Below are 12,469 nucleotides of genomic sequence, written 5' to 3'. Positions count from 1 at the left end.
CAGCATGCGAGTGAACAACTTCAAGGAAATTCAACAGCGTTATACTTTAACAAGGGCCTTAACTAGATTGAATAACTTACTTAAAAGAAGTAATGTCTACCTGAACATTGCTTTCTTCCATTAAAACCTCCTTAGCTTTTTCGCAAAGCACACTAACTTGAAATTTTATTTAAAAACTTATAAATATAGTTATTAACTCACAATGATAAACTGCAAGAAATTCCAAATATTATTTTCATAGGGGAAAAAATAACACTAAACAAACATTGGACTGCAAAAGCTAATGTCTTAACGATGTGAACTCATTGTGAACTTTTAGCAATTAGCAAGACACAAGAAGGGAATAGAAGCATTTACCTCTATTCCTTGTTAACACTACAAGAAAAATGTCATTCGACAACACTCAAACGACAACGGTTTTATACCAAACCGTTGTCTTTTTGCCTTTTAACAACGGTTTTAACAAAAACTGTTGTCTTTTAGTAATTTTTTTGACCTATGACAACGGTTTTTAAAAACTGTTGTCTATTTATATTTTTTTGGGGATACGACAACGATTTTTAAAGGGTACGACAACAGTTTTTTTAAAACTGTTGTCTATGTGCGCTTTTTTGAAATTACGACAACGGTTTTAAAAACCGTTGTCTATTAAATGTTGTTGAATGCGATTGTTTTTTCTTTCGCCACTTTTTCTCCTTCGTCATTTTTTTGTCAGTGTTGTTTACGCCTTGTTTTTTTTCTGTCTCTTTCCCAAAACCCTACTCTTCGCTGCCTGATAACCATCATTTTGTATAGATATTTTGATTCATATAAGCATGTCATTTGATCTTCTCATGTGTTAATTCCACATTTATATCATATTTCATGAATTACATTCATTTGTGGACTTAATTACAAATTATATCATATTTGAGGTATTTGATGCTAATATTTGGATATAATCTTTGTAGGCATCAAGGGATCATGGATCCGAGGTTGATCAAACCAGATTGAACTCAAATTCGGGCTTGAATGGGAAGATCAAGCTTTGAAGCCACATGAACCGTTCGTTCAAGATTAAGAGAGATCTGACAGATCCGTGAAGAATCTGATCCATCCAAGCAAAGGGGAAGTAGATCATAACCAGTGATCAAGATCTGAAGATTTGGATCAGATTTGGAGCAAGTTCCACCGTTGGATCGATCTGGATAAATCACAGCCATCCGTTCTAATCTTGATCAGATTTAAATGGGATGAGAAGCTACAGTGGCTTCGTCAACTTCTACAGCACCTCCTCGCGTCAAGAACAGGGGAGCGCGATCCTTCTCCGGGATTCCGATTCATCCATCCACCGCCGGCGAGCAAGCGAGGTCAAGGGCGTTTCCCTTCCTCCGGTCATCATCTATCCACCTCCGGCGACGCCATTTCAACCATCTGATTCATCCCTGATCTTCTGCGATTCTAAGAGAAAGAAGAAGAACGGAGAAGTGGAGCGATTCGGTGGTTTGAGCCGAATTCTCTTCCTCCTTCCAACCGGCGACCTTCTTCCTCGAAGCTCTGTTTAGTATTTGCTTCGGACTTCTCTGATTTCTGCATCGATTTCTAGTCCTAGCTGCATTTCATCTGATTTGATTGGTTATTCACCACTTGTGTGCTGTGGACATCTTCGTCCAATCCAATGAGTATTTGGGAATGCCCTAGCTCACTTCGGTTCAATACTTTTCTCTTTAATTTCTGCATTTCTGTTTTCCAATTTCCAGCTTCGTTTATTGTCTCTTGGCTATTTAGTTTCGTAGATCTGAATTGGTAAGGTTACACGAAGTTTAGATCTGTTTCTTGTTGTCTTTGATGCATCTGAATGTTTGTTAACTCTTTGAGTGGAGCTATGATTTGTTCTTGAGTTCATTGTTTAGTTCATAAATGCAAGAATCTGAATTGTTTGCTTTGTTCTTGTCTTGTTCTTATTTTGCTCTTGTTTAGTTTCTAATTTGTTTGGATCTGTTAATGATGAAATTCACAGCATAGTGTGACAATATGTTGTGGGTTCATGATTAATAGATAGATAGATAGGATTTCTTCCATTGCGTTAGATTTAGTTTCATACTTGTCTTGCTATTTCATTCCTTAATCCAAGAAGTCAATAAAACCCAAAACCCCAAGAAAAATAACAATTCAATCCTAAAATATTAAGCATTGGTTACATTCGTTGGGAGACGACCCGAGTTATCTCTATGCTACATTAGTGTAGAATGGATTCGGTCACTTAATTCTTTTGATACCCATTTCACGACAAAATCGGGCTTATCAAAATTGGCGCCGTTGCCGGGGAATGTAGCGGTGTTTGATACTTTAGGATTGTTTCTTTTTCTTTTCACATAAAAATTTGAAAAAAAAAAAAATTTGTTTCAATTGCTTTCATGTTCATATATCCATGTGTTTGATCTTATATGCTCCTGTATCTTCTGATCTTATCTGCTAGTGTTTCAGTATAAGAACAGGAATTTCTTTGGCCATGGATCCATATTGTCAGTACTATCAGCCTCAGACTTGGTTCTATCAATCTGAACATCAGTACTATCCACCTGTGGATTATGCAAGTTTCAGGTACGAGGTTGCACAAGGACAAGTTGATGAGTCATATCCAGCATATCAAAGCCCACAGGGAGTTCAAAATGATTATATAGCTATGCGGAAAAAGATTCGTGGTATTCAACAATTCGAGGAGGAGACATTGCATGAATATTGGAAAAGATTCAAGGAACTTTGCTCCAGTTGTCCTCAACATCAAATCAGTGATCAGTTGCTTGTCCTACATTTTTATGATGGGCTTTCGCCGTTTGATTTGTACATGGTGGATAAAGCTAGTGGGGGGCCCTTGATTGACAAAACACTTGATGAAGCTATGAAACTTTTGGAAACCATGGCAGCCAACCCTCAGCAATTTAGAAATGGACGACCAGTTACCATAAGAGTTGATGAGATTATTCCTACGGATGTAGAGGTGCCTGAGCAGAGGAATTGTAGTGTTTTTGACAGACCTGATCTTGATTTTATTACTTCACAAGATGCCTCTAATATTTCTTGTTATGATTCTGTAGTTGTAAGGATTTCTAGCTCTACTGATACTATTTTTGTAGATGTTGTTGATGATGCAGGTGCTGAAGTAGATGATGATGTAAGTGTAGGGGATTGCATAGTGGAAGCAATACCCCAAGAATCACATGAACTAGATATTGATGATGAGAGTGTAGGGACTTATGCTGTGGAAGCAGAGCCCCAAGAATCACTTCCCTTAGATACACCACCTGAGCTAGAGTCTGAGCTATTATCTCATGATGAGGAGGTCATAGTCACCATTCTAGAACCTCCAGGTACCTTCCAACATGACAAGGTTAGTATTCCTTGTGATTTATTAGAAAATTTCATAGAGGTACCATTAATTGACTTTATTGGATGTGATGCATTTCTTGATACATGCTTTATAGGGACTAATATTGTTACATCTTTTTCTTACCTTATATGCTTGCCAGGGATGTCTACTTTCCATCTTTATAAGCTTCCGGAGTGGATGCTTAAATTGAACCGTCTTCAGCCTCCGGGGCAAATTTTCAAGGAGCATATGGTGGGAGGAGAGGTCTTGACCTCAATACACAATATTCCACTTCCAAAGTGGATTTTGTACCTTAACCGACTCCAACCACCGGGAAGAACCATTTCAATACCGGCGTGGATTCTAATTCTTAATCGTTTGCAACCGCCCGAAATAAAGGGGAGTTTGTTCCTTGTTTTTATTTTTGCTCTATACTTTTCTTTAGTTTCATACTTTGCATTTTGCATTTTACTTACATACATTGCATTTTTGCTTAGTATACATAGCATTTCATTTTGAATAAAACTCTCCATGAATTGTTTTAGTATTACTTTTAAGATGGTAAAAGTTCTTTAAATTTGATCATCAATTTTAGGTCATGTGACATGATTGGATGTTTTTTCTTACATGATATTGGTTAGTTTGGTGGCGGATTCCAATTTGATTGATTGAGCTTGATTGCATGAAAATACCTAGAGAGGACCACCTTAAGCCTATACCTCATTATTTTCTTCGTGTGACATGCACTTACAACAATTGAAACTCTAGAACTTGCTTTGCTTCTTTTCAAGGTCACAATAGCATATGTATGCATGGTGATAAAGGATATTTGTCATTTTGTTCCCTCATAATTTTCAATTTCTTTCCACACAATTTCCTTTAAGCATTCTCATCTAGCATTTTAATCTTTGAACATCTTTGCTTGTCTTCATTCCATTATGAGTATTGGTTGAATTCTTGATGATTTGGATTGTTTGAGATGGATTAATTTAAAGTGTGGGGGAAGGATTTGGACATAATCAGAGATGGTTGAAGCTGCAGACTTTGAAGAAAGAAGGATATTAGGAAGAGCACAGCAGAGGCTGCAAATGAATTCAAAATTGAGTCATTTAATGCTATTAAAGTTCTTGAAATTTTATTGTACTCGAATGGTATTATGAGCTGCAATTTCATAAGTGGTCTCTGAAGCTCTGTTCAAGTTACACAGAAATCAGCTTTATAGAAGTTTCAGAAATTCCTTCATTTGAGCAACAATATAATTCTAAGAATCTGAAGTATAAAGAGGAATTGAAGTGATCATTGCACAGAAAATTTTAGAAACCTGTAATGTGTAGAAACATAGATGGATTCCTGAACCATATTCAAAATTCAGATTCATTTCTTCTGGCTGTTCTTGATCAGCAGTCAAGATGTGTTGGTCCAGAGAATTCTGATGTGTATGCTGTGGTGTTCTTGATCAACAACAATCTGATTTAAGACCCTGAGTTAGCTGCTGTGATGCAGGATTTGAGGAACACGTTTTAAGAATGAAGTTGTTAGGGCAGTAACCTGGCAATGAGGAGTAAGTATCAAGATGTGCTAATAATGAGGAAAACTGGAAAACAGTTCAAGCCAAATTCCAATTTCTGAAATTCTGTGCCAATTCTGATCTAAAGTTCTGTGAGTCCACTTAAAATTAGATTCTGAATCACTGAGCTGGAATTGGAAAAGAGGAAAGAAATGGAGGATTAGTTGTCATCAGTGAGCTATTGTGAAGACTAGAGTAATAACAGAAAGGAGAATTGAAATGAATATGAAAACAGAAAAGCAAGCTGAAAACTAGGACTGTTCTGAACCTGTTTTCTGATAACTAAAATTACAGTTAGTAGGAATTCAGCCAAGGGATTCCCGAACTGTTGTGTGCCAAATTGTGGATGCAAGTTCTTTATCAGGTGGAAGTTGTGCAACCATTGGAAGGCAGAAATTTGCAGGCAGATACAGAAACATGAAGTTGCAGGAAAGCATGGCTGAATATGGAAGTGGCTGGGAGCTGAGTTTTTAAGTTGCTGTTGGAGCTCACTGGTGTACAAATTTTCTTGGACCAGATTTTTATTGTAAGGCTTAGCTTTTGTGTTAAAAGAATTCAAGAAATAGAAAACGAATCTGGGACATGATTTGTTGAAAATGAAGTTGTATAAGGGTCGAGTTGAAGGGCTGTGCCAATCTGCAATTTGACTTGTTGGAGCTGGAATTCAGAAGCTGCAACTAAATATCATTGATTCACTGAAATCAGATTGTTGAGAAATAGGTAGTGAATTCTGAAATTTGATTCAGCAGGAAATCAAAATAACAAAGTGCCAAGCCCCTTATGCAGTTTCTGAAAAGCTGTAACTGAGCTTTAGAAATCCAGAAACAGAAAAAAATTGGCAGCAGCTGTCAAAATATAAGAAGGAAGAAACAGAGAAACGCCGCAAGTAGAAAATGCGCCGGAAACAAGGGAAGGCTGCAGAAACATAAATCTGCAGAGAATGGAAGGCTGCAGAAACAAGGGATCCTGAAATTGAAGTATCAATTGTGTGCCAAGTTCTTCTTGTAACCCTCTGATCAGTAAATGCTGCAAATGAAAACCTTTATTCCTCATTCATGAATGGTATTCGAGTTCTTCCATGATTTCTACAACCTTTATATTTTAATAGCAAGAATTTGATGTTCTACAGTCCAGATAATCTAGAGGAAGGAAGACTTAAATTCTGAGAATCTCAAGTTGCAGGAAACCCAATTAAGTTTCTGAATTCTATTCATCGGGCAGCATTCTATGCCAATTCCAATCTGTGGAGTACCATTGCTTTGTGTAGTACTCTGTACATGAAGAACACTAAAGTTAACTTCTTATCTTCTATTTGACAATAGTTTCCCAGAATTCAAAATTCAGAATCAGCTGCACTTTGGAGATGGAATCAGTGAGGTGGAATCTGGAATCTGGAAACAAGAGAAATAAGTTGTATTTCTGATTTTGACATGATTCTTGAGTACTGGAATTGCAGAAATTAATTGGATCCTAGAAGTATTGCAATTGCTGAAGGTGTTCCTTGAGAATTAAATTGGAATCTGATCTTGGCAGCTGCAGCTGAACACAATATTTTTTTTCTTGCTGCGTAATTGCTGAAGAATAGTTTGAGTTTCTTTAAGTATATGTGTCAATTCTTACTTAAGCTATTTTTCAACAGCAACCTCAATTGCTCAGCATTTAATATAAATTTTGAATCTGCTGAAACTGAGGTTTGGAATCAAATGGTTTGGTTACTCGTGTTCCAAAAACCTGCAGCAGGAAGAAATACACAGACACAGAGAAAAGTATCAGAGTGGATACACCTTTTAAAAGGTTGAGGGAACAAGTGCTAGTAACTCCAATGGATTTGGAAGCTGAATTTCTGAAGGCAGAATCTGCAGTGAAGAGCTCAAGTCAAGTGTTACTTAGATTGTTGTTTTTATCCGGAACACAAATTGAATTCTATCCTTATCAATTCAATGCATAGCTAAGTGTGCTATATCAGCTTCATTTGAACAAACAGTAGCTAACACATCTTAAAGATCCAGTTCTTTAACTTGAAAAGAGTATAAATTGTGGTTCATTGTGTGCCAATTTGATCTACAGATTTCTGCAGAAGTCCATATTACAGAATTATCAGCTTGAGTTAGAATTCAAGAGCCCCGACCAAATGTTTGCAATCTTCTATGACAACACTCCTGTACCATAATGTCGAGCATGCATTTCCAAAGAGGCAGGACTTGGAATTATATAGCTGCATTTTAGTTTTTAATCGGTTTACGACATTTGCTGTGGAAAAAAAAAACAAAGAAGATGTAATTGCATTGCATGCTTTCTAATGCTTGTAAGAATTCTATGTGCCAGTTCTTGTCAGTGATATCTATCATGGAGAGTATTCTCTTGAAACTGAACTTTTTATGGGTAAATATATGAACATCTGCAGATATGAAACTAAGTATCTGTAGAAACCAGTCCAGTAAAACCAAATATCTGCAGCAGAATGGGTGAATTCAAGGTCTGAATTCTAATTTTGTTGCTAAATTTTGTTCTTTATCTTGCCCGTTCTGATGATTGCAGAATTCAGAATATAATGGAATGCTGGATATGGATTCAGAGCCATGCAATTGTGTCAACCTTTCAATACATTTGTTGATCAGGAAAAAAACTGTAATGATCTGAGTTCTTGCTGGTTTTGAGGTTCTGATTTAAGTTTCTTAGTTGTTTTGAGTTTTAAAAATAGAAAAAGGAAAAGGGACTACTGAAACAGAGAAGAAGATGAAAATTTGCAGCATGTAGTGGCTAGAAGAGTGGCAATTAATTTGTAATCATGATTGAGTTCTATTGTCCGAGACGGCCAATATTTTAAGTGTGGGGGAAAGGAACTATTTTCTATTAGCTAATGTGAGATTGTGTAGCTTTCAAAGTGATGGAATTGAGTGTCAAAACAGTGAAGAAACAATTGGCAAATCAAGAGTGTATCAATTGTGAAGATAGAGTATCAAGAATTTTGTTTTGCCATCAAATTGAAGGAGAGGTTAGCTTGGTCTTTTGAATTGATAAAAACAAATGGTATTCATCTTTTACACATAAAAAATGGTCAACTCATCAAGTAAATTCCTTCCATACTCTCATTCTCTTCATTGATGCCTTTTCTTTTGCTATTTCATTCACTTTCATTGTTCTTTTTGTTTCCATTTCAATTCTTGTTGATAAAATCCTTTTGATTCATGTATGCTATGTTTTATAGTGGTGGAGAATTAGAAAATAAGCAAGCTTATGGTAGTGAAATGTTGTGAGTGACATTGAGTGAGCTCCACTAAAATACATATTTTTGAGTGTGAGGGCTAGAATAGGTGAGTACCTTGTGAGATTGCATCTTGCTTAGTTTTTCAATTGGATTGAAATCACCATACTTACTGATTATTGTTTGGATTGAATTCATGATTGTTTGTGATCTTTAGATGATCTTAGTTAAATTTCTTTTACTATCTTCTAGGTATTGCTAGGAAATTATTGTGGAGATGAATTTTAGTTGTTTCTTTGTTTTGTTTGCTTGCTCGGGACGTGCAAGAATAAGTGTGGGGGAATTTGATAACCATCATTTTGTATAGATATTTTGATTCATATAAGCATGTCATTTGATCTTCTCATGTGTTAATTCCACATTTATATCATATTTCATGAATTACATTCATTGGTGGACTTAATTACAAATTATATCATATTTGAGGTATTTGATGCTAATATTTGGATATAATCTTTGTAGGCATCAAGGGATCATGGATCCGAGGTTGATCAAACCAGATTGAACTCAAATTCGGGCTTGAATGGGAAGATCAAGCTTTGAAGCCACATGAACCGTTCGTTCAAGATTAAGAGAGATCTGACAGATCCGTGAAGAATCTGATCCATCCAAGCAAAGGGGAAGTAGATCATAACCAGTGATCAAGATCTGAAGATTTGGATCAGATTTGGAGCAAGTTCCACCGTTGGATCGATCTGGATAAATCACAGCCATCCGTTCTAATCTTGATCAGATTTAAATGGGATGAGAAGCTACAGTGGCTTCGTCAACTTCTATAGCACCTCCTCGCGTCAAGAACAGGGGAGAGCGATCCTTCTCCGGGATTCCGATTCATCCATCCACCGCCGGCGAGCAAGCGAGGTCAAGGGCGTTTCCCTTCCTCCGGTCATCATCTATCCACCGCCGGCGACGCCATTTCAACCATCTGATTCATCCCTGATCTTCTGCGATTCTAAGAGAAAGAAGAAGAACGGAGAAGTGGAGCGATTCGGTGGTTTGAGCCGAATTCTCTTCCTCCTTCCAACCGGCGACCTTCTTCCTCGAAGCTCTGTTTAGTATTTGCTTCGGACTTCTCTGATTTCTGCATCGATTTCTAGTCCTAGCTGCATTTCATCTGATTTGATTGGTTATTCACCACTTGTGTGCTGTGGACATCTTCGTCCAATCCAATGAGTATTTGGGAATGCCCTAGCTCACTTCGGTTCAATACTTTTCTCTTTAATTTCTGCATTTCTGTTTTCCAATTTCCAGCTTCGTTTATTGTCTCTTGGCTGTTTAGTTTCGTAGATCTGAATTGGTAAGGTTACACGAAGTTTAGATCTGTTTCTTGTTGTCTTTGATGCATCTGAATGTTTGTTAACTCTTTGAGTGGAGATATGATTTGTTCTTGAGTTCATTGTTTAGTTCATAAATGCAAGAATCTGAATTGTTTGCTTTGTTCTTGTCTTGTTCTTATTTTGCTCTTGTTTAGTTTCTAATTTGTTTGGATCTGTTAATGATGAAATTCACAGCATAGTGTGACAATATGTTGTGGGTTCATGATTAATAGATAGATAGATAGGATTTCTTCCATTGCGTTAGATTTAGTTTCATACTTGTCTTGCTATTTCATTCCTTAATCCAAGAAGTCAATAAAACCCAAAACCCCAAGAAAAATAACAATTCAATCCTAAAATATTAAGCATTGGTTACATTCGTTGGGAGACGACCCGAGTTATCTCTATGCTACATTAGTGTAGAATGGATTCGGTCACTTAATTCTTTTGATACCCATTTCACGACAAAATCGGGCTTATCACTGCCTCCTCCTCACCGCCCTCTTCGCCGCCTCCCTTCTCACCACCCTCTTCACCGCCTACTTCGCCGCCTCCCTCCTCACCGCCCTCTTCGCTGCCTCCCTCTTCGCCGCCTCCCTCTTCGCCGCCTCCCTCCTCACCACCCTCTTCGCTGCCTCCTTCCTCACCGCCCTCTTCGTCGCCTCAACTTTCGGCCTCGCCACCTCCTCCTCGCGGCCTCTACTTTCATCTTCACCGCCTCCTCCTTGTCGCCTCGACTTTCAGTCATCTTTGTTGCCTCCTTCTCACCAACGTCTCCTCCTCGCCACCTCGACTTTCATCCATCTTCGCTGCCTCCTCACTAGTGCCTCCTCACTTCTGCCGCTGGAATCATCGACACAAAATGACATGATGGATAAAGGTACGACAAACTATTTCCTTTATCTGCAACAACGACATAGACAAAAGTGTTGTTTTTGTTGCTCAAGCAAGGAACAAGCTGATACAAACTCTGGGCCTCGATTCTTCTCCTACAACTCATGAAACTTGCCCACCAACCATTTTGGTAATGGTCGAAGCCAGAGCTTGAAAGATCGGAGGGTGACAAAGATTGGGAAGGGAGGCCACAGCTTCCGCTCGCAAACGTCGGATCCACCAAGCGGATCGTACCGCTTTTGTAAGATAGCTGAGTGATCAAGTAGTGTGTGGAGCCGATGGAGATGGTGGCTTTGTCGCCGTCGTAGGTGAGCTCGTACATCCGATCCCCGCACTGAGGCGGATCAGTTGCTCGACGAAATGGGTGGTTGATGTCGTGGAACAGACCGCAAGAGAAGGGAGCACAAGCTTCTTGGCTCCACTGCTGCTGCTGCTGCCCCGTAGCTGTAACAGCAGCCTGGGACAGGAGGAGGAAGAGTAGCGGCTGAAGCATAAGTATGGCCTCCTCCACGCTTCCTATCTCCCAATCCCAAGCTTTCTGTGCTCGAGCACGCCTCATCCCTGCCTCCCTTTCTGGTCCGGTTCGTTTCACCCTCCCTCACCGTCACCGGAGAGACGCCTCCTACCGGAAGCCCCTGCGCACCATGGTCGTCACGGAGACCACCGCAGAGATGCCTAAGAAGCGGCAGGCCTCCCGGGACCGCTCGTTCGTTGACGAGATGAGGGTCGTTGCTATGAGGCTGCACACCAAGGATCAGGCGAAGGAAGGCGAGAAGGAGTCTAAATCGCCGCCCGTCGCTAAGTGGGAACCGTACATCGAGGGCTACCTCCATTTTCTAGTCGACAGCAAGATCGTTTATGATACCCTCGAAACGATCATCCAGAAGGCTGCCTATCCCTGGTGTAAGTTTTGGTTTCCATCTTTGATGAAGTCCTTAGTTGTCTCTACTTGTTAACCTTTTTACGTTTAATCGAGGACAGAAAGCACAAACTCTGATAAGCGATTTATTCAATTGGGAAATCAGACAAATTTAGCTTTTGAGATATAATAATTGAACATCATCAGCTAAAGTTTTCATTGACCATTCAAAGCTGTTATATTTACTGCTGCGTAGATTTTGCTTCAAGTATACAAGTCATCATTTTTATAAATCCTTTGGCTCAACAAGAAAGGTTCAGCTACACTTCTACATAGGATAAAGTTTGTATGTATCAGTTGAATTTTCTTTTATTAATTCAGCAGTATGGACTGTCAAAAAAATCCATCCCAATCCAAACCAAATGAAGGCAGTGGGTGACCTCTTGTGGTTGCGTCGCCTGCAAATTATATTATGTTAAAATTTAGTAGTTGATGGATGCTACAAGTAGTTGCAAAATAAGGATAGGAAATTGGAATAAAACATGGCATTTGTTGCTTTCTAACTGCTAGTCTGGTTTTGTTAGTTTCTATCAGTAACACGCTTGTGCTTGCATGGTAGCTGCTTTTTGGATCTAATGATGAAATAATAAGATAAACTACTATCTATGATATTTTAAAGAAAATTTGATTTTATTTATAGGAACAGGCAAATTGTGGCAATTTACTAGTGTTATGTATTTGAAACATAGTTCAGTATATACATAACCATTGTATTGTAGATGCTGAGTTCAGGAGTACTGGCTTGGAAAGGTCTAAAATGGTTCAAGGACCAAGGGCATACGATTCCCGAGCCTTCTTCTCCTGGTGTTTCTTATTCCTAGTATCTCGAGGAGGTATCTCAAAAGGATCCTCAAGCTTTCATCTGCCACTTTTACAATATATACTTTGCTCATAGTGCTGGTGGGCGAATGATTGGCAAAAAGGTACTTAATTTTTCTCTAAATGTCATTTTCCAGATTGTGACCTCCTGAAAAATTGCAAACTTCTCTAAATGTCATTTTCCTAACCTGCGATGGAGGAAGAGATCTCTGCTGTTCTTGGACAAACTTCTTCTCTGCGTACTCGCCACTGTCACTGACACCCTTCGCCTCCCCGCCTCCCTCATTTTCAAATCATTTGAGGGGTTTTGTTCCTTACATATTTTTTATGCTTGTTTCTG

At 38.8% G+C, this 12,469-nt stretch overlaps 3 protein-coding genes across 3 annotated transcripts; 2 read left to right on the top strand and 1 right to left on the bottom strand.

Annotated features, from left to right (window-relative positions):
- The first annotated feature begins 1,272 nt into the window (after positions 1 to 1,272).
- LOC122040058 lies at positions 1,273 to 3,869 on the top strand. Its single transcript, XM_042599429.1, has 2 exons — positions 1,273 to 3,370; positions 3,510 to 3,869. The coding sequence occupies exons 1-2, from the start codon at positions 2,492 to 2,494 to the stop codon at positions 3,558 to 3,560; spliced, it is 930 nt and encodes a 309-aa protein (XP_042455363.1). The 5' UTR covers positions 1,273 to 2,491; the 3' UTR covers positions 3,561 to 3,869.
- A 6,448-nt stretch (positions 3,870 to 10,317) lies between these two features.
- Positions 10,318 to 10,884, bottom strand: LOC122044014 (putative RING-H2 finger protein ATL21A). The gene has a single exon (XM_042604563.1). It carries the CDS (start codon positions 10,882 to 10,884, stop codon positions 10,318 to 10,320), a length of 567 nt encoding a protein of 188 aa, XP_042460497.1.
- On the top strand, positions 10,885 to 11,623 carry LOC122040056 (heme oxygenase 1, chloroplastic-like). The gene has a single exon (XM_042599428.1). It carries the CDS (start codon positions 10,889 to 10,891, stop codon positions 11,345 to 11,347), a length of 459 nt encoding a protein of 152 aa, XP_042455362.1. The 5' UTR covers positions 10,885 to 10,888; the 3' UTR covers positions 11,348 to 11,623.
- The last annotated feature ends 846 nt before the right edge of the window (positions 11,624 to 12,469 follow it).

This window comes from Zingiber officinale, chromosome 2A, assembly GCF_018446385.1.
Source record: "Zingiber officinale cultivar Zhangliang chromosome 2A, Zo_v1.1, whole genome shotgun sequence".
NCBI classification, from domain to species: Eukaryota; Viridiplantae; Streptophyta; class Magnoliopsida; order Zingiberales; family Zingiberaceae; genus Zingiber; species Zingiber officinale.
This window is presented reverse-complemented; position numbering and strand designations above follow the sequence as displayed.